At 40.3% G+C, this 27969-nt stretch overlaps 1 protein-coding gene across 2 annotated transcripts in view; it reads right to left on the reverse strand.

Annotated features, from left to right (window-relative positions):
- PLPP1 (phospholipid phosphatase 1) overlaps positions 1-27969 on the reverse strand; it is a 64914-nt gene that overhangs the window by 36576 nt on the left and 369 nt on the right. Inside the window, exon 2 of one of the 2 annotated variants that reach the window (XM_033009035.2) lies at positions 846-997. In XM_033009035.2, coding sequence (XP_032864926.2) covers positions 846-997 — 152 coding nt within the window. Of the gene's footprint in view, positions 1-845; positions 998-9763; positions 9919-27969 lie in introns of both variants that reach the window. The other variant, XM_042804656.1, reaches the window with a different exon arrangement.

The following is a 27969-nucleotide window of genomic DNA, read 5'->3' on the forward strand; positions in this document are numbered from 1 at the left end:
CAGCTGACATCATGTAATTAACTCTTAGAGATACAGAGTCACTATAAATATGCTTGAGTCAGTTCAACTGAGCTAGGAGCTGTGTTCAGACAGGGAGATCCCAAACTGGCAGCTGCAGAGGCAGTCTCTCCAGCTCACTGATCTGGTGTGAAGAGGGAAGGAGAACAGTACCCTATTTTCAACCAGGTTAGGAGCAGCACGAAATTGAGTCCTAGCATTAGCTCAAACACAAATAGGCCAAGTGTTTTATCTGGATCTTCGGAGATATATCCAGGGAAAAAACTTCCTGGTTCCTTTTTTTAATTCTAGTTATGCTTTTAATAAATTCTGATTGGAAGCCATCAGAACTTCTATCATCATAACCATTTTCTATTAAAGAACTTAGTATTGTTGTTGCACCTCCACATACAGAAGTATTTTCAATGACTCTGTGGCAGAGAGAAGTAGTCAGACTTAACAGGTCATGCAAACTCATATTCTGAAAGTAGCAGCTACTCAAAATAAAAAAGCTTGAAACTAATTTCAATTCATTAGTGTTATTCTTAACTGATATGGTAAGGGATGAAGTTTTTATCTCTCCAACTATAGAATTAAGCCACCATAGTTCCAAGGTATTCTTTTTCTGTTCTGTAATTCTAGTTGTTCAACCTCAATTAAAGAAAACCTCTTAGTCTTTCTTGTCAGAACACCATTTCTACTGCTTTAGCACCTGGTCTAAGGACATAATTTTAAAGTTGACAATTCTTACAGAATACAGTTTTAGAAGACTGTATCAACAGATTGTCCCTCCTCCCTCTTCCCCACCCCCACTGAAATCAAGTGCAATGAAGAAAAGTTTAACTTACAACAATTATACTGAAAGGAATAATTATTCCTGCTAACAACTTATAAGAAATGGTGTCCTCTTTGTATGGATACCGGATGGATTCATCACTACAGAAAACTCCTCTCTGGAAGGGGATACGTCTTGAACTGAGAATTGCAAAAGGCAAGCCAGCTAGCAAAAAGGAATAAAAAAAATACATTACAAAAGCAACACAAACTCTGGCGATGATTATACCCCTGCATTTCCAAAGAGAAGTGCATGAAGAGGAATGGGCATGCAGCAAGTTAGAAGTTATGCACTTCCTTTGGCCAGTGACTACTGCCTTGTCTCTGCAGCTCCCAGGAAGGACTGCTGAATGAAGGAGAGCAGGACAGGATTTCTCTCACCTTTTTGATTTGAAATTTCTCGTGCATTTGTCACACATCACATATGGAAGCATGCCGAAACCATGATTGAGTACACAGTTCAGTGACAGCCACTGAGTTGACTATTTCTTTATATTCCAGTGAGCAATAATTGCCCCTTTATACCTTCTCTGGACAATTTCACAGGTCAGAAGAGCATAAATTGCATTTCATGAAAGCAGGAAAGGGATGCTTCTCAGGGAGTGCAGGTATAGAGGGAATTTTCAGAAAGACATAGAAAAAAGGAAACATTATACATGCATGTGATCTCCTCACTTCCACACATAATAGGTAGTTCTCTGGAACAGTGTGGTCACTGCACAAACCCTACAATCTCAGGGCATGGACATCTTATTCCCCTCTCTTCCATGAAAGAGGAAGCATTTGGCTCATCCTAAACTCAACAAAACACAAGATTAAGGCACACAGTGCTTTGTGCTATTGAACCTCAAAAGATCTACCACACTAACCAAAAGCAGTCATTTGAACAGCAAAGGATCTTTTTTAAAAAATATTAAAATGGGATACAGGATACAAATCACTACAAACCAATAGAATCATATTTTTAAACTCTGTTCCTCCATCCTTGACACACATACAGCATCTGCACAATCTGTTTCTGTACAGGGATGAATACCCTCAGAAAAAAACAGCTGTGTGGAAAAAAAAAGAAGAGTAGGACTACCAAGAATGTTCAAGAAAACAATAAATAATCTTCTTTAAATTAAGCACAGTGGCACTGAGGTGCTTAAAAGCCCAGATTTTGTGCTCAAAATTCAGCAGTATTGCACATAAAATACATGCTAATTTAAAGCTACAACAACAAAAATCATCTTGGGGGGAGACAATCCTAACCTACCAGTAAGGGCAGACTGATAAAAAGTAGCATCCTTCCTTCCTGCCAGAGAAAGATGTTACTGCAGTCAGTTCTCTCCTCAGGACCTCTGTGTCAAGGAACAGCCCACCTCTTCCTTTCCATATACACAGCTACCCCCAAATAAGTATGTACAAACAAAACTAAACATGGAAAGAACAGAAGAAAATTAAAGGATTAAAAAATTATAACAACCAAGCAATACCAAGACTGTTAAGGAAGGGAAGGTGAAACACTAGGTTAAACAGTCAGGATTTAAAAGAAGAAAGAAAAATACTTAGGATCCTTTTCAACCCTCTTCCTTTAACCTCCACCCATGAAGTTCTCCAAGCTAAGCCCGACTCCTGGGCCCATCATAAATGAGACATACTGTGGTTTCACCAATTACTTGCTATCTGTTTTGTTCTTCACACTATAAGTTGACTGCTTAAAAGAATGCTTCAGTTTGAAAACAGACACAGAAGAAGAAATAACAAACTAACATCTCATAAGGCGAAAATTTCCTTGAAGTCACCTCTGTTGAATGACACACAGCTTTATCCCATGACCAAGCAGTTACGGGCTTATCGTAGTACCCATGTATTCCAGCTAAGCCTCTTGCAAAGAATTGAGGAGCTTCTGTACTGTTACAGTTATAAAATCAATACCATACAAAACCTCCCTTCTGAAAGTGGCAGAAAAAGCACTGTTACTGTGAAGAGGGGTTGTTTCCAGTTCCATGCCAGTGGGACTACAACTGACCTAGTCCTGGAAGCTGTCCAAGCACACCAACAAAGCAGAAGGACAGCAGGAAAGGCTAAGAGCCAAGCCACAGCCTCGCCAAAACACTGAACCATTCAGACACAATCCAGCTCAGAGCCCTGGGGCTGTACTCTGCAGTACAGTGCAAAAACACAGCCATTCCTACCAGGAAAAACAGCCCCCCTCCCTTTCTCCGAATAGCAGGGTTTTTTAAAATGCTGCAGCCACAACCTCATTTCTGCCCTCTCCTTGTGTTGGTATTGTGACAGCATGTCACAATCTATCATCAGGTGTTTAGTATTCAGCTAACTTGTGCAAGGGAGGGGGCAGAACCAGTAGCAGTCATTGTGAGAGAAGGTGACTTGGCAACATAATGCTGTAGTATGCTTCCAACACCATTTATTCTATGAAATATGTAAGAAGTATCTTCAGCCTTTGCCCTGCAGACATACTAACACCAAGATTCAAGACTATGTATTTGAGAAAAGCGTATTTTTCACATCTCCAGAAGTGAAGCACGAGACATACACAAATAAGAGTGTCTTGATTATTTACAGGTTTACTTCTTTAGAGTAGGTAGTCTTAAATGTCATGGTAAAGCAGTTGCTCACAAACTTAAGCTCAGCCTAGAAAAACCTTCTCACAGCTTCAGCACACTGCCACAAATACTTGTGATAATAGTTAGGTGGTATCACTGACATAACATCACCAGCTCTGCATCATCCTTTTTAAAGGCCTGCTCTATGAATAATGGTGTTAGGTAGCTTACGCCTCATTTCCTCCTACCCACACCTGAATGTTTCAGTTTCTCAAGGTGGGAGATAAGATTTTCAGAGTCCTGGGGTTATTCAGGTGGTGGGGCTTTTTATGTAACTACCTGATGCTAAATCAGAAATGGAAAGCCATGGTATGTGGATCATGGGAATTAAGTCTCATTAAGTGACAGCATGTGGTTTTCCATGTAAAGAGAAAATGCTTAAAATGTGTGCTCATTCTTCAGCATTATTGAGATTATGATGTAATTAGTCTGTAATTGTTTGCAGCACCTTCCTGTATCAAGATCTTGCAAAAAAATACTAAACAACTCTAAGTTTTTGTTTTGCTCTTTAAGCAAGTAACAACCAGATAAAATACATTAATAAAATACCTTCTCTTTCATAGTATCTTTCCACTCCTTTTAGTCTATCTGAAACTAATTCCATTTTGGTAATTAAGAAAGAAAACTTTACAAACAGTTTCCTGAAAACATAACCAACAAAATTTAGGCAAAACAGTATGAGTGTTAAAGTTCAAGGTACCTACCTGGTTTGAAGTAACAATTAATTGGAAGACCTGTGCACTGAAATACAATACTGCTAAGAAAGCTTATATAGTAAACTTTATGAAGTTCTAGTTTATATGGTAAACTTTATGAAGCGTTTCTGCAGTTTCCCCCAATAATATAACAGATTTTAAAAGTAATTCCACCAGCCATTTGTCTTATTGCTGTTCTCATCACGTTTCAGTGCTAAAAGGAGACATCTTCCATGAAAGCTTCAGCTAGGACTTTTAATTTCTAAAAAACATGTTACCGTAAAACTGGTCAGATTAATTTAACACTGTTAAACTGAAAACTAAAGTCACAGAATTACGTTTGTAATTTGCTTTTTGCTCAACCCAAGATAGTTAACTAGACTGAAAAACCATGCCTGTACTAGCTTTTGGTATCTTTTTGGTTAAAGTACTCTCCAATGTCAGTACCTATTCCCTCAGAATACACTCCGTACAGGTTTAATTTACTACTTTTAAACACACATGGATTGGCTTCACTATTAGCCCGTGGGAGCGGGGAGAAAAGTAGAAGTGAAGTCAAGCCAGAGGGGCAGCAACTCCTACCGTTTCTGTCAAGAGAAACCATTTTAAAAACTTCTTAAAATACTTCGGGTTTTGTTCTGTCTTAAATGAATCTGCAAAGTCTGCTTTTGTGGGACTTGAAGGGGTTTTTTTAAAAAACCTAAACAATTTCTGAAATAAAATAATCTAAGTTGTTTCAGATATATAGCTTAAGTACTTTCTGCAATATCTCCCCCGAAGACAATGCAGAGAGAAAAATAGTGTGGCTTTTTCATTAGTACAAGCAGCACAAACAAGCAGAACTGGCTAAGTTAAATTCCTCGTTATCTCAAAAACGTTCGATTTTGCACAGTTCAGCAGAACATAAGGGTTATAAACCAGCTAACTGCATAGGCAGTAGATAACAGAAAAAAGAGCAATACTGATCCAACAAGAATTAAGGAGCTACAAGTGCATTTGGCAATTAAGACATTCATAGTAAGGGAGACACACAGGCCTCTGAAACAGCCTTTCAGACAGAATACAAGGGGTAGAAACATAAGTAGCTTGGCTGATAAGACTAAATATTTTCAACAATTATGGTGCATTTCTCCAATAGTCTGACTCATACAGTATAATGGATTAGGTTTCCTCACAAACTGAAGTGATCTCTGACCAGTTATGTTAGGGGTTTTTTATAAATATCCCATATAACACAGGTCTTTCCAAGTTTCTAATGTTGACTCTGTCTCTTTACTGTTACTGAGCATGAAGTTGATCTCTCCCTGGAACTAAAAACTGATCATTACCACTCTGGTGAAAAGAGAGAACATCACATTATATGCCATCCTTAAGTTGTCCCTGATGCTCGCCTCAGGAAGGACATCACTTGACATTTATCCACAGTGTATTTCACCAGCCATGTTATTTCCATCTTTTGTATTTACTGCTGCAAATACCCTACTTTGCTGCCTTACTACATACACTCTCCTCCAGGGCATTTATGACTATACTGAACAGGGCAGGCTCCTGGAGAGCTCTACTTGGTACCTTTCTCCCCTGTGAAAGCCTGGGAACACCTACTCCTACTATCCACTTCTCACGTTTCAATTATTTATATATTTATGTATCTTCATCTAATCTCACAACTATTTAGTTTCTTAATATTCTGATGAAATAATCATTTGAATGTACAGATCTAAATGAGATTTTTTAAATGGTGCGTTTAGCCTAAGTACTCCATCCTCCTGGTTTATTAAAGGGATTAGGAGACAATAGATGCTATTGACACCAGGAAACTGGATATGTATCAGACAAAGTAGCTTTAAACATCTGTGCTTAAGCAGTGGGTAGCAATAGTCTTTCTCCAGAGTTTAGAAACAAAACAAATTTAAAAGATTGTGCTCTTTTCTTCCAGGACTTCAAGAAAAGCCACCACCACTTTCATGCTATTATCTAATGCCAACTTCATTAGTGTAGATTTAAATGAGAAGTGACACCTAGATGTCTTACAAAAAAAAAAGGTAGTATTTTGACATTTAAGTTTCCTTACACCAGAAATTAAGATAGAAATCACAAGCTAACATTTCCCCTGAATATGCTGTAGATCTTCAATACTAATTGCATCAGCAAAAACATCCATAATATTAATTTGTACAAAAACAGAAATCCTGCCTGGAAAAATATGCGTTTTGTGAAAGCTTGGTTAAAACTTTTGAGTTGAGTATTACTCTGCATAACTGCTCACATTCTGTGGGTGTTATGGTATTATAGAGCTCTTTGCAGATTAAGTTAAGACTTTGGCTTCTTCTCAGTACAACAACAATGTTACTTTCAATTTCTTAAAAGGAGCTTTAGAATTCAGGAGGGCACCAAGCAAGAAATTTTCTTATAACCTCACTCCACAGTTCACCAAGATCAACAGCTGCATTTTGTCATTCAGCTTTCTCCAGAAAAGATGGGTAAAAACCATCTTTCTGCATGAGCATTTCACTGCTCAAGGCAGAACAGAAAAAGATACAAGGGGTGAGCCAGAGGAAGGGAAACAGAAGAGGCAGCACTAAAAGGAACTTTCCCTCTCTTTCACTTACTTTCCCTTTTGCTCATCTCTAGTTTCTGATGCAGTCCCTTCCCGTTTTTGCCGCCCTTTTGAGTCTCTGATCTAAGTCCTGGGTGTCAACAGCAAATCGGTAGTAACTAGGTATGAGACTTAAGGCAAGGAAAAATCTATGCCACAGACCAGTTGGTTAATTTTTTGCTTAGATGACATGACTTTAAATATTTAAGTTGCAACTCCCTGTCCCTATATTTCTCCCTATTCCATTTTACCCCTTTGTATACCCTACTAAATAATGCCTTCAAAAACAACTCCAAACTCTCTGTGACTGCTTGGCTTTCTTACAGCTAATGACCACACTTCACTCAGCATTTTAAAAGCCCTTGTCTGGAGTTCCTTCCACTGTCAGTCTGCCAACTACTTTACTCAATTTCATGTACTGCATACATTTTTCATCACTGTATTAACAAATATACCAGAAGAACTGAGAAAAGTACAATATCAAGTCCACAGACTTAACAAGCAAGTCACTGCAATTCATTTATTTAAAATGAACTGCATCTGATAAGAGTGATTTGTACAAATACCAAACTGGAAGTGGTGATCCTCAGACCTTTCCTCATCTGATTTGAAACCAAGCCCACCAGAACATCCTCACCATGGATGGGGCAGAAGTGGGGTCAAAGCTGGATGCACCAACTGCCATTTCTCAGTCTGTCCCCCACTGATCTCACCCAGGAACAACTCATTGTTCAACCAAAGTGCATCACCCTGCATATTAACCCTTCACATAGTATAAACATGGGTTATATGAACAGTTAGTATCCAGTAGAGCTCCTGCCAGATTATGAATTTCAATAGCATTGCCCAAAAAAGTTTACATTGCCATGAAGATACCAAAAAGACATGAAGATAAAACATTACTCTTGTTTTCAAAATGTTTACCAGGTAAGAGGCAAAGTCTTGGTCAGTGCATAATAAAATTAATATGGACCCTGAAACCTGAAAGTTAAGTTAAAAGATGTAAAACTCTAGTATCAAACAGCAGGTTTAATTTTGATTAGCTGTAAAACTGTCAGCAGTGGACATAAAGCTTTGACACTGCTGAAAAAAATTAAGTGCAGATCCACCACTCTAACAGTCTTCAATAGGTTTCATTACAGTCCCATGCTTTATCAGGCTCTAGCACAGCAGTAGCTACACTTGTCCCTCAAGAAACTAAGAATCAGCCCAGTAAGTGCTTATGTTGTTAATCAAATTGGTGCTTTCGGAAAAAGTTTTCCTGAAAAATGTATCCCTTTCATAAACAGAGCATAAAAAATTAGTTTCTTTTGCCAGAAAATAAATGAGGAGATTGCCTCTGAAGATTGATTTTGCTAATCTGTAGAAAGGAAAGGTTAAAGTCAGAACACTGATACACATGATAGGAGACATTTCTGAAAATACAAAGCCCAATGCCTAATGGGTTAAAGCTGGCACAGAATCAAAGCTATCTAGGTTCCTTTTGGGAAGGCATCATGATACTGAAGACATTAGCATTTGCCAAATCAAACTAAGAATGTTTTGGTTTTGTTTCCCAAAGTAGAAGAATAAAGCTTTTGGATGTCTTCATGGTGGAAAAATTGAGTCCTACAGGTCCATAACATTCCTTTCTTTGATAAAAAGTCCCAAGTAGCAGAGCTTATCCCAGAGAAGTGACTTAAAACTGTTACTGCTGAACACTTTCCCTGTCAGGAACATCAGCATTTGCATTACCTGTTTTAGTAGCAACAGTTGTAGCAAACTACTGTTTCCCAGAAATTCAGTGCAGCACTTCGGCCAACTTAAAAGAACTGAACTCTTGTCCTCTCACTAACCAGTCTGTCGTAGAGAAACACACCACCGGGTTGTGTCCCTTCAGCTCTTGAACAGAGCAGTCAGGCAAAGCTTTGGCAAGAAACTACAGAAACCTTGCTCAGAACCTAGGATGGGGAGCAGATGAAACGCAGCAACTCTTGAGTTGCTCTGTTGTTCTGCTGCTTTGGTGAGAAGGATGCTTCAGAGAGGCCTCTGTTGCTCTGTGCTTCTCCTTTCCCCCAATCACACCTACCCTTAGATCTAAGAGAAGCTGTTTGAATGTCACTGAAGGCTGCAGTTTTAAGAAACAAGATGACTAGAAGAAGAGGAAATAGATTTGGAGGGGAAGTTGCCAGAAAAGACCAACTGAATAGGGCACATACAAATAGGCATGGTCGGACCTCACTGCAAGAGAAAGACACTGACATTGATTTGTCATTTGTACTTGGAAGATCCAATCTCGTGCAGACAGCTGAAGACCAACAATGCCAGACCAAGTACATCATCTCAGAGATTCATTTCAAACTATTCCTACAGTTGCAATCTACAGACACTACCCCCTAACTAGTCATGGCTTTTAGACTATTCGGAATTACTTTCTAAACATCTCTGAAAAGTCTTGGGAAGGTAGAAGTATCAGAAATATCTCCTGGGGTTCTTGAAATGTCAGTCATCATGGATGCGTGTTGCTCTAGGCACCAGCCTAGACATCTAAAGAGATTTATTTTTCTGAAGCACTACCAAGGCTTGTTTGACTCTCATTCCCCAAAAATTCTAATACAAAATTGTGCTTACCATCCAGACACAGAAAACAATTTGGAAAATTTAGAAATATTATACTATGAAGTAGCTCTTGGAAAAGAATAAACATGAGTTTCTGAACAAGAGATGTATCTGCTCCACAGCATTTTGGAAGCCTGTATTATTTTTCTTCCCAATGATAAAAGCCTAGACTAACTAATACAGTTTAAATTCTCATCTCCATTTTTTTCTGCTCCTAAAAGAAATCAGATTAGCAATGTTAGCGGTTAGAGATTAGTTCCTGATTTCCTGTGCAAACAGAAAGTAGCAACAGCACCTTTCACATGCATATGACCATACATATATGGGATTTTGCCTACACAGGCTATCTTCAACTCAGTCACATTGCTGAACTCTTGGAAGGCATACATTTCACTCCCATCACCAAAGCTCCCTATATATTAGCTACTTACAGAGAAAATGGGCAGGGTGAACCCCACTGTGTAGAGGACAGTGGATGTGATGGTACTGTCATGGAACGGATACTTGATGCTGTCATCATTACAGAAAAAGCCTCTTTGATACGGTTTTATTTTGGCCAAGTTTAGAACACCAAGGGGTAAGCCAGCTGTTGGGGGAAGGAAAAACAAAACAAACAAAAAAAAGAAATACATGTGGTTAAATCAAAAAAAATTTCATTTTTAAACATGCATGGAGGAAGCTACCAAGCATGCAAAACTAACACCCTAAGTATCATGCAATGCACACACGTGCCAAATCCTGTTTATAGAAACTTGTCTCTTCCAGAAGTCTACTTCTGAGAGACTCTGAGGTTGCCCACCAAATACAGAAGCTAAGAAAATATAAAGTTCAAAGTCCTTTCATCAGTAAGGTGAATTGCCACACACTGAACCAAGATTATGCTTAAAAAAAACATTTGCCACTCACATGACTGAATAGTTAAGAGGGCAGGCTGCCTATTGTGCCCCCTCCTTCACCACCACCCCACAGCACTGGCTTGTATCTGAATTACCAGCCTTGTTCTATACACTGCAAAAATACAGATTTTTGTAGTTAGGGAGGTAAAGATTTAGTGCATGTATTTTTCATGCAGGTAAAGAGCACAAGAGAACTGTAGGGATACCAACAGAAAACATGGGCACTCCAAATGGACTGCATCTTCAACTAACAAGATTTATAAGAGTTGCATTTACACACCTTTTTCACACTTTGGAAGATCTCTGCATAAAAATAATATGCAAACAGACTCAGGTATAAGTTATAGCTCTCTGAACTTACACTGTATGACATATTGCCCACTTCCTCCCTCACAAGTTCACTTCCACTATACTGGCAGTCATGCTAAAGAAGCCACCAAGACCTCTGACAATTACATTCAGGTCTGTAACTTATTTCTGACAAGAAGAATCAGTTAGGGAATAGACATTTGCAGGAGCAGTAACCTCAGGAAACGCAAGGTTGTCCTTCATTCTACTCTACTTTCTCATCTCCCCCCTCTCCTTTGCTCCCCTGAGCAAGTAATAGATCAACAGTGGATAAATTAGGCTATGCTCTAAGAACTGTAAAATTCCCAAACAACAAAAAGTAGATTTTGGTTTAAATCAAGGTAGAAAAGGGCAAAATAAGTTTTGTATTTTCCCCAACACTCATGTAATATGCAGTTCTGCATATAGACATTATATGTAAATTATATGGTAAGTGCTATTATTGAAGGAGAAAAGACTACTTATGATATAAACAAACTTCTGTACTGGGGACAAATAACATTTCAAAGAAGTTCACATGAGAGATTGATTTCTGGTGAGACTTAAGACAACTATCAGATAAGTCATCTAAACGGATTTTAAATAAGCTTATTCCTGTATATTTCATTAGAAGACAAGACATTGAGAGTGAAACAGCAGGAACAGAGTGATAAATCCTGGTCCCTTCTTTGGGCTGCTAAATCGTAGTGCAAGAGCTCATGAAGTGCTTATTCAAACTATGTATGTACTTGGTAATAACCCAGCTCCTGACTTCTCTAAAAAAATTGCTATGGTCATAGAAGGCATTTTGGCAGGAATTTAAAGCCTCGTATGGAGCAGAGAGGAATTTTTTCCACAAAACATCTGAAATCCTAATGACTGTCCACACTTAGCCTTAACAACTGGGGATGTTGATGAAGCAAAGCACTTCAGCAGATGCTTACCATCCCATACAGCAAAACTGAATGAAAAAGCACATGGCACTATGCTTGTTCAACATTAAGCACAAAGTTTTTCATAAAGTAGGATGATATATCTTCAAATCAACTGCATCTTAAAGGTCTTTCTCCTTCCTCTGTTTTCATGATCAAGAGAAGAGCTAGAACTTGTCAGAGCACAGATGGGAGAAGAAGCTGAAACAGAATCACAGCCATTCAAATATGAAGCGGGCCACACTGAAGAATTCTGAAAGTTCACTTCGATCAAAGGACATTGCTGCATGTTCGCATGTCTGGAGCCAATTTTCAGCTCCACTAGAGGCCATGGCAAGATTCCACTAACATAAGACAGAGCCCATGTTTCCTGTCTTTATCTCTGCTATTGCATACCCAGCGTCAGGATGATGAAGTGGCAAAGCCATTACCTATTTGAGACAATCCTATCTGCTCAAGCAGGTCACCAGATTTTCACATGCAGAAGTATCACATCCTCATGGTTAATTTAAGCAGCAGCTTGTGTTTTGCACAAGTTGACTACTTAACAGACAATTACCTCTGTTTTCTAAGAGACACTGCTACAACACCAAGAATTTTTCTGTTTTGTTCAAGTACCTTTTCAGCCTTCCAGTTCAACTTTTTTTAGGCAATATTGCTCAGTTTTTACAATAAGGTTTTGAGATGTTTTGCCTTGGTTTGTTTCTGGGTTTAACTTCATTAGGACAGGCTGTTTCATTTACCAGCTGCTAAAGTGTATTTTTCAAGTGCTCCAGTTCAGAAACTAGAAGACATTCCAGCAATTCACTCCCCAAACCTGACAGAGTTCTTAGTTCAAAAATTCCAAATTTCTTGCCACCAAAGTACACTGGTTTATAGTCACAGGTCATGCCTTTTTTTTCAAGGAAGATTTCTTTAGAAACTGGAAGAGAGCTACTACATGAGTATACATGAAAAAGAGAAACTACCGTAAGTTTGACAAACAGTGTTTTAAGCCTACCAGCAAAACAATCAGTTTGAATGTGAAGTGTTTTTCATGTTGTGTAACAGCAGCACAAGAGAATTACTCACTTTGTAACCTAGTTAAGACAGGACCTTGAGGGCTTCTTTAAAATTTTATTTTAATTAGGGAGAATTCCTGACTGTAAGCGTTATACACTCAGTTTTCATTAAACAAAGAAGGGAACTCAAGATTTAGTTTAAGCTTTTCTTCCTATTAAATAGTCTTCTTTATGTGAAATTTGTTTATAAAAACCAGTTTGCGAGAACTTTTACATAACCAGCAGTTATCCAAATTCTTCTGGTGCCTATATATTTAAATATTTCTTTGCACATTTTTGTTCCTTTCTACGTGTTTCATACAAAAAAAAAGGATGCACATTTTTAAATCAGATTGATTTGACTACATTATGCAGTAGTTAAAAAGTACTTTGAAAGTGTGTAATCTAGAGTTGGAATTAAGAAACATGTTTGTACTTCCAACCATGAGATTCAGAGGGGGGAAGAACAGGAAAAGCAGCAGATAAAGGGGCTAGATAACAGTTTCAAAGTGACTGCAAAATTAATTTGTATAGTCCATAGCAAAAGGATATGAGAAACTGGAAGTTGATTACACATATTACACTAACTGCCCATTTCCATTTTTCACATTACTGTTAGAATTGCTACTGCAATCTAAATTATGCATTCCTTTCCAGCAGTGGAGTAGAAAACTTTGTGCAATGATGTTTAGCTGAACCTTAAACTACCCCAAACAAGTAGTAGCATTTTTACTTTACAGGGAGAGAAGACAACACTGCGTACATGTAAGCAAACAGTCCTGAAATTTTCAGTGTAAGAGAAAAAAAAAAAAAAAACCAACAGTAACGTACATCACAGGCCAGTATTGCCATTATGGGTGACAAGCAACAACATGACCTTTAAGCAGGCTGGCTGTACACTGGACTTCTGAGGAATGCATGTATGTTCAGTTTCATTACCTTCTACAAACTGGAAGAAAGGGTGACCAAGATCTAGTGGAAGATTACAAGGCTAAAAGGCAGTCTTGTACATCAAGTCTTATGCCTTGTCCTCTTCACAATGTACCTTCTCTTCCTTTTTACCTACCCAGTACCAGCAGTAACCTCAGAAGGTACTCTTCTGATCTAGGTAACTTTATACCTTACAGGATCATAATGGCTCAGTTGCTATTCATATCCTCTAAAGCATGACCTTCAGCTGTAAAAAGACAACTCCTTTAAATTCTCCATGCTTCAGACTCAGACCTGGGGTTTCTCTATTTTCTATTAAAATTTGTCTAGTTGATCTTGTCAAGGACTAGTGATCAACAGGGCTGTTTTGCTAGGTAGTAGCAAGAAATCAATAGCAGCCCTCTGATCTGGATTCTCTCTCCATTAATTATATGGAGAAAACCACCTGATCACTCAAGTGCTCTGGAATGGGCCCACCCAAGACTCTGTAGGAGACAGGAAAGTACTTCTGTAATGCTCACACAGACAGACTCTGGCTAATCCTGAAAGCTAAAGCAGTAGTGACAGAGTTGAATAGGAAAAAAAAAATGCAGAGATTTGAAGCCTTTAACTATGACAGAAAGATGAAGAAGATTCATACACATGGAAGAGAGACAAAAGCGTACAGAATGGAGAGGGAGATGAGAGGCAAGACTGATACTTGAATTACTATGTAGGGGTTGCAAGCCATAAGTTTTTGACTTTAAGTTTTTGATTTTAAGAAACAGCCTTAAGTTTTTGTCTAGAACTATAAGAAAAGGGCAACACGTGTACAGAGTGAAGCTAAGCTAGCTGAAATAGTCACATGAGGCTATGCTGAATTCACAGGAATTTTCCAACTCTTATTTGTAGGTTCAAGCCAGCTGTAGTGTAGTTTCAATTGAAAACCTATGGATAACTCACAGTATTATCAATAGCCTTTAGGGAACTCAGATTTAATCACATCTGGCTGGACAACATGGCATGACACAAAAGGCTGGAAGGAAGGAAGGAAGGAAGGAAGGAAGGAAGGAAGGGAAGTCCAGGCTGGGAGACTAGGGAGGAAGTCATTCAGAATGGTTCTCCACCCACAGAAAGTGAATGTTAAGAAAAAACAATATCCAAGGGAAGGGCGAGGTGAAGTCTTCCTTTAGTAAAAAAAAAAGTTGCTTTGTTATATTTTTTTAAAAATTTGTTTGAGATGAAAACAAAAAAGTAATCTAAGTTCCACAATTTATCCTACAAATGCAAGTGCTAGATACCAAACTATGATTTTTTTAAAAAAAAAAAAAATGTGTCTAACCTTGCACTATTATTCTAATTTGTGGCATTTATCACACCTGTAACTATGGAGTTAGGTGCTTAAGTTTAGAGGCATAAGGAGTTGGGATTATCATACTCAGGTGCCCATTTGGCTTTTCCAGCAAGCTGCATGGAATATTTTTACTGAAGCAGGGGAAAAATAGCATTTACAGTTGAATTAGCCTCTCTTACAGGCAGCAGTTGCCATAAACATTTAGGACCTGCAGAGAATACTGTTCAACAGCAGGTAGCTTTAGGGTTTGAAAATACTGTCTGTGTTCTACTTAAAATTTAGGAACATTTTCCTAACTGAGTCTATGAACACAGTTTTAGATAGGTCTTCCATTTTAACACTATTTAAGTTTTATATTTGAAAGGAAATACACTCTTGCAGTTTCTAAACATTTCAATTATACTGTAACATCTAGTTCAGAACCAAGTGTGGTGCACACAATACCTGGCTACACTGGACTCACTATAACCTAGACTGTCCTGCTCCTCTCTCACTTCTAGCCACCCACTGCTATCCCCTTCCATTGCCACAGCGCTAGCTTTTCACACCAACCTGTTCAAAACCAAAGAAGTGTATGCCCACACAACACAGGTTTTTCAGGAGCACTTGCTCATCTGGCCAAGCGTTTGACTGTTAGAGCTGGTATAAAGGACATAATAGGAACACATAGCCAAGGGTGTGGAAGAAAGAACAAGGACAGACTGGCCATAGTCTCAGATCAGCTTAAACATCTTGTGAAATTGTCTCCTGGTTGGTGGTGCTTTCTCCTCCACAGTCTTAACTAGTTTAAAGGAATCCACTGAATTTTTTTAAAACATCCTTTAATTAACCCAGTTGGCCCCCTTATCCTTGAAAGTGACCAAATCTTCACTTGAGGTTCTGTTGCCATCTTAAAACCTTGAGATGAATTGGTGCTTCAAGTTCTCCAAGACAGACAAGACTCCTACCTTGTCCTCAATAAGGAAATTCTCCTCATTTAAACAAATGAATATCCAGAAACTGGGAGAAAGACAGTTACCCTTAAGGAAAACCATGACATGTGAGAATATTCTAGCTTGACTAGTAACCAAAGCTTTTTTCTCATGCTGTACTGAGCTCACAAGTAATAAAGAGAAACTGTACTAGACCAACACGAGACCAAGAATTTTTATGTTTCTCTACACTTACCCTGAAAAATAGGATCAATACATTCTGCACTTGATGTGCTAACAAAGTCAGCTTCAGCTTTTGTAAAGAAATTCACAATTTACAGTTAAGTTGGGCAGTGTCAAACAGGAATTCTGTCTGTATCAAAGAAATAATGTCTACAAAACACAGCAAATGACAGCCTCAGAACAGATCAGCTAGTCAGCTAAAGGCTGTTCATTTAAGAAAAAGGTAGTTTTCATAGCTTAGGTGCTTATTAGAGAGATGATGCTGTTCCATAACCCCACAGATAGATAAAAGCCATCACTACTGAGAGCAAGGGAGAATTTCATTTCTCCCAGTCTTATACATGTTTCTACTTTTATTTTCAGCCAGGACAAGCATGCTTGCTTTGCTGCTCATTTTGCAATGCACAGTCTGGGGTAAGAAGTATGCAAGAGATTTAGAGAAACTGAGACAGGTCAACCTCATGATGCAGGAAAGTTTGGGAGCATCTGTAAACAAGACTGTTCTTTGCAGAAAAGCACATGTTCTGAAAATTTTTTTACACAAGCAGTCAAGACAAAGAATCAACACCTCTTAGACAGGAGGTTATGGGAATACAGAAAATTAAGAGGAAAAATATTAAAAAATAAGAAATAGTTTAGACTTTTGACACCTAGAGGTAAAGGATGTACAAGAGAAGTCAGTACACTATTTATTTTCCATAGCTGAGACAAGTGGGTAGTCCACAACTCACCTCCTAGCCACTTTAAAGGACTTGATCTTACTTTTCTACCTCAAGGAATGCGAAGTATTTCTAATACCAGCGCAGTGATTGTTCTGATAACTCCAGGAGCTGTGTTAGGCTTCAGTAAACAGGATATGTGTGTTTAAAAGTATGAACTACATTCTAATCTCTGCTACTATTCTACTCACAACTATACACTACTTGCATTTTTGTTTACTGATCTATGATTTAGCTAGCAGGAAGCCAGATCATTAACTTGGGCCAGCTGAGACAGTTTCACTAAATGACTCCCTCACCATGCCTTACACTTCTGTTTGAGCCAAGGCAAGGATGGTGGAGGCAGGAAGCAAAGGAAACCTTCCTCTGAGCTGCACCAGCCTCATCACAGAAGAGCCCAGTTTCTAGTCCAGTCATTTATTAACAGAAAACTACATCATATTCTGGTTTCTACATATTTAACAGTTTAGTACTACATGGGAGCACTAGTTCAGTTACCTACATTACCAATTAATTACAAGAAATCACCACATTTGTTTAAATATTCACATAGACAAGTATATTCTCCCTTATATCTAAATTTTAATCAAAAAGCTGGACTTTTAGAAGTACTAAGTACCTGTGAGTCTGAAAACCATGCAGTTCTCACCTGTGACCATTTACAGAAGCACAAATACAAAATAAATACTGCAGAGACAAGACAGTAGTATATCCTAGGCTGCTCTATTACTTAGAGTAAAGTATGTGGCTCAAGCCTGTTGCAGGACACAAGCCGAGGCTTTGCCTTCAGCTCTACTCTATTCAGGAGGCATAGAATGTTGAAGTCAACCAGGCAACGGCAGCCACCTGGAACTCATTAGCAGTTTACCCCGAGGGGCTGAGGCAAATTGCCCTGATCACTAACAGATCTGACAAAGATTTAAGACCCTCAGACTAGTATCTAAAAGTCTTTGGGGGGGGCACAGGGGGCAGGCTGCAGAGGGAGAAGTCATCAGCTCCTTGTGTTGCAGCACTGCTCAGAGTGGGGAAGATTCCAACTAGCTGCAGTCAGAGCAGGGAAGAGTGACTTCTCCCACTATAACCCTTCCTGTTTAGGGGAAATAAATATTTAATCACTGCTTGCATTATGTGCTCAGTATTATATTCACTGTTAAAGTCTTTGACTGTATTGTCTAGAGAATTAAAAAGCCCATGGATACAAAAGCCTGTACATGCCCCTCCAAAGATCAAGATCTTCTACAAGCAATCTACCTGAAGCACAGGGCTTACAGACAGGTAAAACAATACAGCAAAAGAAACTGAATTATCAATGTCAGCTGTTGACAAGGCAGGGAGGGATTTTTTTTTTTTTTTACTACAGTTGACACCAACTCTTTAAACTAAAGAAGCTATAGCTATTTTTCCATTTAAATTTTGTTTTGTGTGAGTGCACAGCAAGAGAAGTTCAGAGTATTTCACATATAGCTACACACCCTAACCTGAAATACTATTCAGTCTCTAGAAACAGAATAGCCAATTAGTTGTTAGAAGTGTAAATGTCCTTTTCCCAATGAGTCTTACAAGCATAACAATATATTATTTAAACAGTCTTTAACAAAGTCAGGCCTACAATGGCAGCAGTACTGGAGGGACTCTGAATTTCCTACCTTGTAATCCATCAGAACACCATTTTATATGGTACATACTGCAGCATGCCACTATGTTTAAGAGGAGTAATTTGTTATTAGAACCACACTTTTTCATGGCACACCAAAGTTTGTAGTGTCTAACAGTACATTTTGAGGACAAATGCTCTGTGTTAAGCTACATTTAAACAGGCTTTTAAAAGGAAAAATGAGAATACCCTATGTATTTTAGAGTTATCAGAGCAATTGTTTTGTACTGATTCAGAAGACTTCATGAGAAGTTAATTTAACCAGAACTTGTGAAAAATACTTATACATTGCTCTTGATACTGGAGCATAGTGAATATTGCCACAGCATAGAAAGTCTTCCAGTACTCATGTAATAGAGCAGATGCTGCTTTCCCTTTTCAGTAGAAATTATCAGCATTAGATTTGTGATCTTAGTTTCCATATACTAATGATTAGAGATTTCATTTTATAGTGTTGATGACTGGAGTCTTAAGATTCAGGAGGACATGGGAAGAATGACAAGGGACATGTCTGCAAGCAGAAACAGTGACCATCCAGGGTCTTGGTTAGCATTAGACCCAGACACCATACTGGCTTGGTGTATTTTAACTAAACACTGGTTCTGCAGTATAGGCTCACTTGACAAAACAAAATGAAGCCTTCATTTCCCTGCGTCAGCAAAAGGCTGCAGAACTCACTCAAGAAACACTGATCAAGATGATGATTTTTGGAATTTAATGGAGAACAGTTCCTGACTGGAGCTATTTACAGGGCTCAATCCCACTGCCTCCCTTCTGTATCTCCACATTAAATGCTCTCTTGGCCCCTTAAGGACCATACATGCTCCCCATTAGCTTCCTGCACATCAGAAGGTTCCCTGGTTATAACTAGAAGTTTATTCTCTCAGGTGTCTCCACCACTATTTTCCAAACCAGACCCTTCATCTTAAGATAAGCATACTCCATTGCCCTCCGGATACCTTAAAATAAGGTAGATAAGCTTAGATACATATATGTTCTTTATCATCCCAGTTTCAGAGAATACTGCACCTACCATTAAGTCTCAGTAACTCAGCCTTCTAAGACTCAGTCAAAACAGGCTTACAGTAATCTGCAGATCTGCAATAACAGAACAAAGTTAAAGGGACAAAAATGCACCAAGATTAATTTGAGGGAAAAATTCCACCTTATTCTAAGAGAAGCAGAAGCTACCCAAGGTGCTGAAATGTGATGCATACTAGCCTTAAGGCAAAAACTGAGCAAAACTCCTGTTTGGCACAGCTTCCTCCTTCCCTAGGAAAGAGATCATGTAACAAAAACCTATGACCCTTCCTCTATACCAGGGATGGCTAGCTAACATCTTGTAGCTACCTTACAAGATCAATCAACTCCCATGTGGCCCCTCTGAAAGCTGCCTAATTAGCAATGGCAGCCGAAGGGGAGGAGGCTACGTCTGGCAAGACCCATTGTTTCAGAAGCAGCATCACAGAAATAAGTCTGTATTAAGATGGCTCCTGCATATCTTTGGTTCCATTTAGTAGAACCAGGGTTTACAGCCATTCCAAGATGGGTGCCCTGACCTGACATATTTGCCTTTATTAATTTAAATTTTAAAAAAACAAAACCAAAAAAAAAAAACAAAACAAAACAAAACACTTTCATCTTCCTGTTGCCAGGTATCAAGATGCCATATGAACAGGAGACGTCAAAACTGTGTTGAAAGTACAATACAAATAAAACTGTAGTGCCTTAACACACTTCTGCCTCAGCCTGCTTCTTGGTTACAGCTTTTTAAAGATGAATCAGCAAGTCTATAGCAGAGTAAGACTGTCGTGGTTTAGGCCTGGTTGGCAGCCAACCACAATGCAGCAGCTCTCTCTCCCTTCTCCTCCTGCAATGAGAAGGGACAGAGAGCCAGGCTTGGAGTTCGAGATAGGACTGGGATGGGGAAAAATCCCCCTTTATGATCACGAGCAAAAGGCAGACTCGTTAGGGGAAGAGAAAAAAGAACATACATTTATTACAGACACTGACAACAACACTTAACATAATAAGACAACAAGAAGCATTGCCACATCTTGAGAACACCTTCCCCCAACCCCTCCCTCTTCCCGGGCTCAGCTCTGCTCCCGATATCTCTACCTCCTCCCCCAGTGGCGCAGGGGCAGGGAATGGGGGGTGCAGTCAGTGCTGCCACTTTCTTCATCTTCGGTGAGGGGAGTGTCCGGAACTTGTTCCTCCTGCCCCATCGTGGTCCCCCTCTCACAGGAGACAATCCTCCACAAACTTTCTCCGACATGAGTTCCTCCCATGGGCCGCAGCGTTCCCCACACTGCTCTGTCATGGGTCACTATCTTTCTCTGACTGGATTCCCTCCCACAGCTGCAGCCCTTCCCGAGCTGCTCCGGCGTGGGACACCCCCGCATGCTGCAATCTTCCCAGCGCTGAATTACAGCAGTGGGGCTGCCTTTTCCCATGAGACCCCGGCCTTCTTCGGGCACAGAACCTTGATCGGGCAAGCAGAAGCCACAGGCCATAAATCAATGTCTGCTCCACCGTAGATCTCCATGGGTGGCAGGGGGGGGGCGCCCTGCTGTCTCCCCACAGGATACAGGGGGGTCTCTGCTCCGGCACACCTCCCCCCTCCTTTCTTCCTCCGTTCCTCCACTGACCTTGGTGTTCATGCAGCTGCCGCAACTCCTCCTCACAAGTCCAACTGCTTGTCACCACGTCCCTTCTTAAATACGTTATCGCAGAGGCGCAGCTGATTGGCTCAATTTTCCAAACAGAAGTGGAGCTGGGGGAGCTTTGAGAAGCTTCCCACAGGGGGCCTCCCTGATAGCCCCCTCCCCTGCCACCAAAAAATCTCCACCATTCACTCAACCCAGGACAAAGACCAACTTATTAATGCTTTTTGTACTGGTTGTTTCAGATACTATAACTCAGTGTGATAACACGGAGAGTGTTTGCTAAGTGCACCAGACAGTTTCAACATTGTTTTTCTATATCATATTCTGCTAAAGAAGTTTATTTGGGTCTATTTTCAGCTTCTGTATGAACAAGCAGTCTTGATTTGAAAAGCAGGACCTGACTGTGCTAAGGATTAGTGTACCAGAGAATCTGGCAAAAGTAGTTTGAGAGATACAATGCAGGTTTATCAATAGGCAGTTTTTAGTTCTGTGCCTCTGAGATCAGTCTCATAACTTGGAAAGGAAAATTCCTCCCAGAAAGTGGGTCAACTCATTAGCAGTTGATTGTTAAATAACAAGAGATGAGCTGAAGAACCTTAATATAAGCGGCACAGTTTTCTTCCAGTTCTTCCAGGACTACACCACTCGCTGAAATATTCCTTGTGGGTCTACTCACAGGTGGGACTAAGAGGTCTGTTGCTTCAGCCAAACTGATCAGTATTTCCTGATGTAGTGGCAACTATATTGTTCCAACAAAACAGTCTAAATATCTTAAGGAAATCTTGGGGCTTCAGAATTGTTTTGAATGGTTTTAATTTTTGTCAGAAAACTGGGCTAAAATTAGTCAGTTGCTAGTCATGAATTATCTGAATTTCTAGTGTTTGTGGATTTTTCAGTTGTTTCCAGTCAACTATTTTACCTGATTAAACACCAAGGAGAAGCTTCCCTTGCAGGATAGGGAAAAGAATCAAGACCTGTCTGCTCGGGAGTGGGGGGGTGGGGGTGGTGGCGTCAGAGCACTAATCAAGCCTATGCCAATGAATCTGACTTTTTTAAAGTCATCCTTCTGTGTGTGGTATATCTTGCCAATAAGGTTCTTCGTAATTCTGTTCATGACTTTTTTTTTTTTTTTTTTCTCCCCATCATCCAAGGTGAGTTTGTTTTAACTCTCCTGGACTCATTTTGGAAAGAGAACTATCAGTTGTCAGGATTAAATCCAAGTCACTTGGAACACTACAAACCTTGAGTTATCTCTCTTCATCAGGTATCTTCCATCAGCATTTTGTCAAAGCAACAGTGCTCCTACATAAAATTATGTAGTAGCAGGCAGCCAGCAGTCTACTCTTTACTTCCCCTCTCACCAAGGCTGTGACTACACAGGTTTCAGACCAAGATGCTTTTAGTCTGAGTTCACGCTATCCAGGTCTTTAAAACCAGGTCAGTGTGCTGAATGAGCTCAGCAAAGGCTCAACAAGCACCCAAGCAGGTATAAAAGTGAGGCAAGGACCTCTTCAGCTATGAGAGATGAGTTATTTTATCATTCAGCTGTAGTGTGATACTTCATTTTCTACAGAAAAATGTCAGAAGCCCCTTCTCTCCCATTCTTTCAAGTAAAGGTCACCACCTTCACATAACTGTGCTGTAAAAGCCCCGTCTGTTTAAGGTTAAAAAGTCACCAGGACTCAAGCAGGTGGTAAGGAAGCTCACTGCTGACAAGCATCTTATGCCAAGAGGAAAGAGTACAGTGCTTCATTCAAGATCTGTCTCTTGGGAAGGCACTGGAAGGTGAATTAGGATTTACCCATTGTCGTACAAAACTAGTGCAAGAACTTCTCATTTTGAGGCCGGGATTAGCCAGAGTACAAGATGCACTTAAAAAGCAATACCTGGCAGAGCAAGAACACAATTGCTGACTTTGAATAGTGCTCATTAACTAGTTGAGTTCTAATCTGAAGCTTTTCTATAGGCTTCCTAGCAAGAGGGAGTGGGAGAAAATAAAAAGTGTCTGTTGCCAAGATCAGTAACAAGGGACAATGTCACAACCAGTCTATTGAGCCTCATGTATTTGAGAAAGCACAGAAGGAGAAGGAAGATTTTTCCCTGTTTTAAGTGACAGGCATGTTTCCAGTGAACTGAGAGTCAACTTAATGAGTATTATGCTACCTGGTGGACAGTGTCATCTGAAGATAAGCTGCTCTTTTACATGAACCTGTTACAGCATAATGTATTCATGCACTAGAAACAAGATTTAGCATCCACATGACATGGAAAATAAGGATGTGACACATATGTCAACAAGTCACAAGTAATAGGGGAGGAGGTTTTATTTGAACTAGGGCAATCAGGAAGTGCTAACCCACATAGGAGGCCCTCCTTGACTGAACATTAATACCTTATTCATCACAGAGATGGCTACCTTCATTGACAGCAAAAGTAAACAATCCCAAAAGGGAAGAACGGCACCTAATGCAAAAACACAATACAGGCTGTGCAGAGTGGTCCAGCCATCTCACCCTCCCAGGTCACATACTACTAAAGCAAATGCACCTGTCCTATACACATGCATCTGCTGTTTAGCATATTGCCCTGTATCACACAACCCTCCAGTAATCTTTAAATAGTAAGCTTAAAAAGGTGACATGAGCATTTAGTATTTCTGAGTTGACACGTTCTTCTGTTTAGAAGACTAGAACTTCTCCTTCCTTTAAACAGAAGTAGTTTCATGACAAAAAAAGATAAATAAGACTGCCATAGTCTCACCTTCCCTACCACCAGCCACCTATCAACCTCCTTTTTTCCAGAGGTACTGACTGCAGCTCAAGGTGCCTCAACACCCAAGTGGCACATAGTCCCAGTACCAGAGAATGGCTGGGCAATAGGGAATTTTTCAGTTGGCTTCTTGAACCAGCACATGGTAGGACATGGAGAGGAAAAAAAAAAAAAAAAAACCAAAAAACAAAAAAGAGAAATACCTACACAACCTACACATACACCAAACATAACTAGATTCTACAGCAGTTTTGAATTTAAGTAATTCCTCATTATTTCCAACATATTGTGGAAGAGTAGATCAGAACAGCAAAAGGCCAAATTCTTTAGAAAACGTCAATTCTTCTAATCTTAGGTTGTACATATTCTTGCATTACACCAGCAATCACATGCTGACAAGTACACTCCCTAATCACTTACAATAGCTTGTCAGTAATTGTATAGTCAGGCAAGGGACTAAAGAAACACAGTTCTGTTGCACTGCATCCTCACATTCAAGTTAGGCAAGAACTGCAACAAGCAGTATGGACTAGATGCAAGTTGTTGTCCTAGAGTCTAGTATCACAGAGAATGTTCTTATTGCTCCAGTCACCTCTAAAGAATTTACTTTAATCTGACTTGGTCTTAGTGAGAACTTGATCTAAAGATAAATGTACTTACTAGTTCTACCAATTAAAGAAATATTACCAGGAGTTTCCCAGCTTTGTTCTTTAAGTGTTGTTTACCTGCCTTCATGAAGAAGCAGCCTGATTTGCAGTCAAACAATAGACCTGTCAGAGTGGCACAGAGTATATGTATAGTGCTTAATGAAGGTATCAGTCACAAGCTGAATTATTAGAATAAGCAAATACTTTTTGTATGAAAGACTGACAGTGTAATAAACAGTAAGAATCAAGTATCAGTGAAAAATGTTTTTACTACTATCTAGAAATGTTATTCCATTTACACATCTGCGCCATGACATATAAAATGTCTGTCAGAAAAACAAGGAGGGACAAGTAACAAAAGTATGCAGAAAGAAACCTTGCAGTCCAGGCTATTTGTGCTTTCCAGTGATAGAAGTCAGCCACTGTCTCATGGACTGCGCTGAGTAAGGGAGCTGTTGCCTGCAGCACTGCAGAGCTGCATACAGACATGCAGCACGCACACACCCAGCACTGCAGATCAGCACACACTCACATAATGCAGATACAGACTCACTGCACTATTTAAGGGTGGATACTGCAGAAATCTGCATTTTTTTTTTTTTTTCAGTTTACAGAATATGAAACTAATTTAATGATGAAACACTAGTATCATTTAGAAGGGAAAAATTATCATCCTGATGAGATAAGGATAGTTTTTATTTATTTTCTCAGGGCACCAAAGACTACTTTCCCTGAGTTCTCTCTCCCTTACTGGGTAGAAAGTTGGATGAGCGAGGGAGTTTCCTTAAGGCCAGTTAAGAGCACCTTTAGACTTAAGTTTCAGGCAACCAAATACATCTAATAGCTTAATGCCACATAAAGGGGAAGGATGTTCCTCCCTCCTGCACTGCCTGATCTTTCTTGATCTCAGTGTCTTACCTCTGCTCCATCTTGGGCACTCAGACCTTTCAAACCAACCCATTTAAATCACCAAAAATCACAGTAAAGCTCTTTTCCCCTTCCTTCCCTTTTGGAAAACTCGTGTTGGGAAAGTTGAATCTGCACAAAGAATGATTTGACTAAAATGGGAGCGAGTAAGTCACACACATACACAGTCAGAGTCATCCGCTTCCACTGTAGTGAGCTTATGGGTAGGGTAAGTCAGGTCACTAAGTTGAAGTTGATATTCTTAGGTTTTTGTCAAACATTGTTTAGACAATGCAATTAATTTTTATTCCCCATCTTCACATGCTATGGGGTATGTGGGCAGGAGAGGGAGGGGAAACAACACAAGCTCTGTATCAGGTAACAGCAAGAGTTACCTTAGGGATTGTGAGTATGCTACTGGTAGCCTTTTTTGTGGAATGGGCTACAACACAAAGATTGAGAGTTCAGTCCTCAGCTGAAACTGGTCTACACGGTTTTAAGCTTTCAGTATGACACAGTTAAAGATGTTTTCTCTTGGAGGCTTCATAGTCTCTTTAGTGGAGATACTAGATATCAGGTTATCAATACCTGCAAGTCACTTTATCTGAGCAGTTACCTCTGTCATTTGAGCACCTATCAACATGCACATGGAGGGCAAGGACAAGGAAAAAGTCAGAGTTAGAATAAAAGTCCACAATCAACAGCAGGTATTCTTCTTACAGTAAAAAAACATCCGATTCCCCCTTTAGACACTCAGGCTTAATACCTATTTTTCTAAGAACCTGTCTCCATCACATGGGAGCCAGGGGGAACGGGAAGATAATCTGGTCCTACATCCAGTATCTTTCCCATTCCTACACTTACATATTTTTGTCTCTGCTAGAGTCTCACTGAAACCTGTAACTCAATGTGTTTGAAGTTACAGGTGTCAAAAGACTTCATGCTATGTACTTCCTGCATTTTTCTGCCTAGTAGTTGGAAGTAAACAAGACCAAGGGAAGATATAAAATCTGCCAACCCTCCAGCACCCTGAGACATCAAATTAGGGTATCTGCAATCCAAACACTACACAGGGGCAGGTAAATTGGTATTACACCTCAGAGTAGTAACTTGGGGCAGGAGCAAAAGGAAACCCTCATTCTTTTAGCTAAATAACCCTCAAGTCATATGCCTCCTATAGTCTTAATTTTTATGTATATTGTTTTCCTCGAGGTTACTTAGAATATTCACACATGCTTCAAACAGACCAAAGTATATGCACAGTGCAAACTTTTGCCTGATCATGAAGATTTTGTAATGGCAATTGTCAGGACAGACAAAACTGTTTTACTGGCCATTAAGATAGCATGGAAGTTTAGGCCTTGCTACAGCATAGCTTTGTAAAACTTCTTATCGGAATAAAGATCGCTCCTACTGGACTACACGGATCCACTATCATTCTCCAAAAGCTCTCTCTCATATAGCATTTGTCCAGAGCAATGCATCATTCACCATAATTTTGCTCCTAAATTCCATTTAGCTACAGATACCATTGCCACGTGAAACATCTAGCAAGGTAAGATGCTGCTCCTTATGTTTATAGTGGTGCTAGAGACATCTTCAGCCAAGAAGGACTTCATGAGCCAGGCCTGTTTGACTGAACACCACCCACTGAACATGACAAGAAAGCACTTAGATTTATGACTGAAGTACTACTCTGACTTGACTGAGAAGCAAACTTCCTAAAACTAACCCAGAAGTACTTCTCCACATACTGAAGACACTTCCCAGGTTCAACACCCAGAGGTCCAGAGGAGTCACAGCTCTTTAGAGAGTAACACTCCTCCTTTGATGGTCGACAACTTTATTACTTTTTACACCCTGTCATTATGGAGAAAGTCAATACAAATTGACAGGCCATGACGTGGTTTCAACAGAGCTAGAGATTGAAACAGAAGAAATAACCATTAGGTAGGAGCCATTATTTGGACTAGCCAAGACAAGCGCTTGCAGTGCTGTGGCAGTGTGCTGTGGCTGTCAGGGTTCAACACGCGGCTGCTGTCACCTCACCGAGGCATCGCTCCTGCCCCTACGCGTGTCCCTCACCGCTGCCCACGGGCACGCAAATGTCATGCTCCAATAAATACCCCATTTCGCTTTCAGCCTCAACCCAGAGCATCCGCTTAGCTTCGCTGAACTCAAACTGACCCTCTTCTCTACCGCACATCGCGCCACCTCCGCCGGACACCGGGATGAGGCGTGCCTCCCGCGATGCCGGCCTCTTTCAGGGCAGCTTTCCGACCCACCACGGGCAACAAACGCGTCCCAGGCTGCAGACACCTACCTGCCCAGTTCTGGCACAGCCGGCTTACAGCCGGCAGAAGAGGTTAGGGCAGAAAGAGCAAGGGCATGAGGGAGAGAAGAGGGAGTTCCCGATGTCAGCGGACAAGCGGCAGCAGCCCCCTCCCCCCGGGACGGTTCTCCTCCCAGCCCGCGGCCCCGGCGGGGCGGCACTGACCAGATCCTACCGGGCGAGGGGCGGGAGACGCGGGCGGCGGCGGAGGGAAGGGGAAGGCGAGAAGCAGGCAGGCAGGGGGGAGGCGGGGGTGCCAAGGGACAGCAGGCAAGGCGAAGGCGCGGGCTGGAGGGAGACCCGCGCCGCGGGGAGGGGTTGGGGGTCAG

This window comes from Tyto alba, unplaced genomic scaffold, assembly GCF_018691265.1.
Source record: "Tyto alba isolate M040663 unplaced genomic scaffold, T.alba_DEE_v4.0 Super-Scaffold_42, whole genome shotgun sequence".
NCBI classification, from domain to species: Eukaryota; Metazoa; Chordata; class Aves; order Strigiformes; family Tytonidae; genus Tyto; species Tyto alba.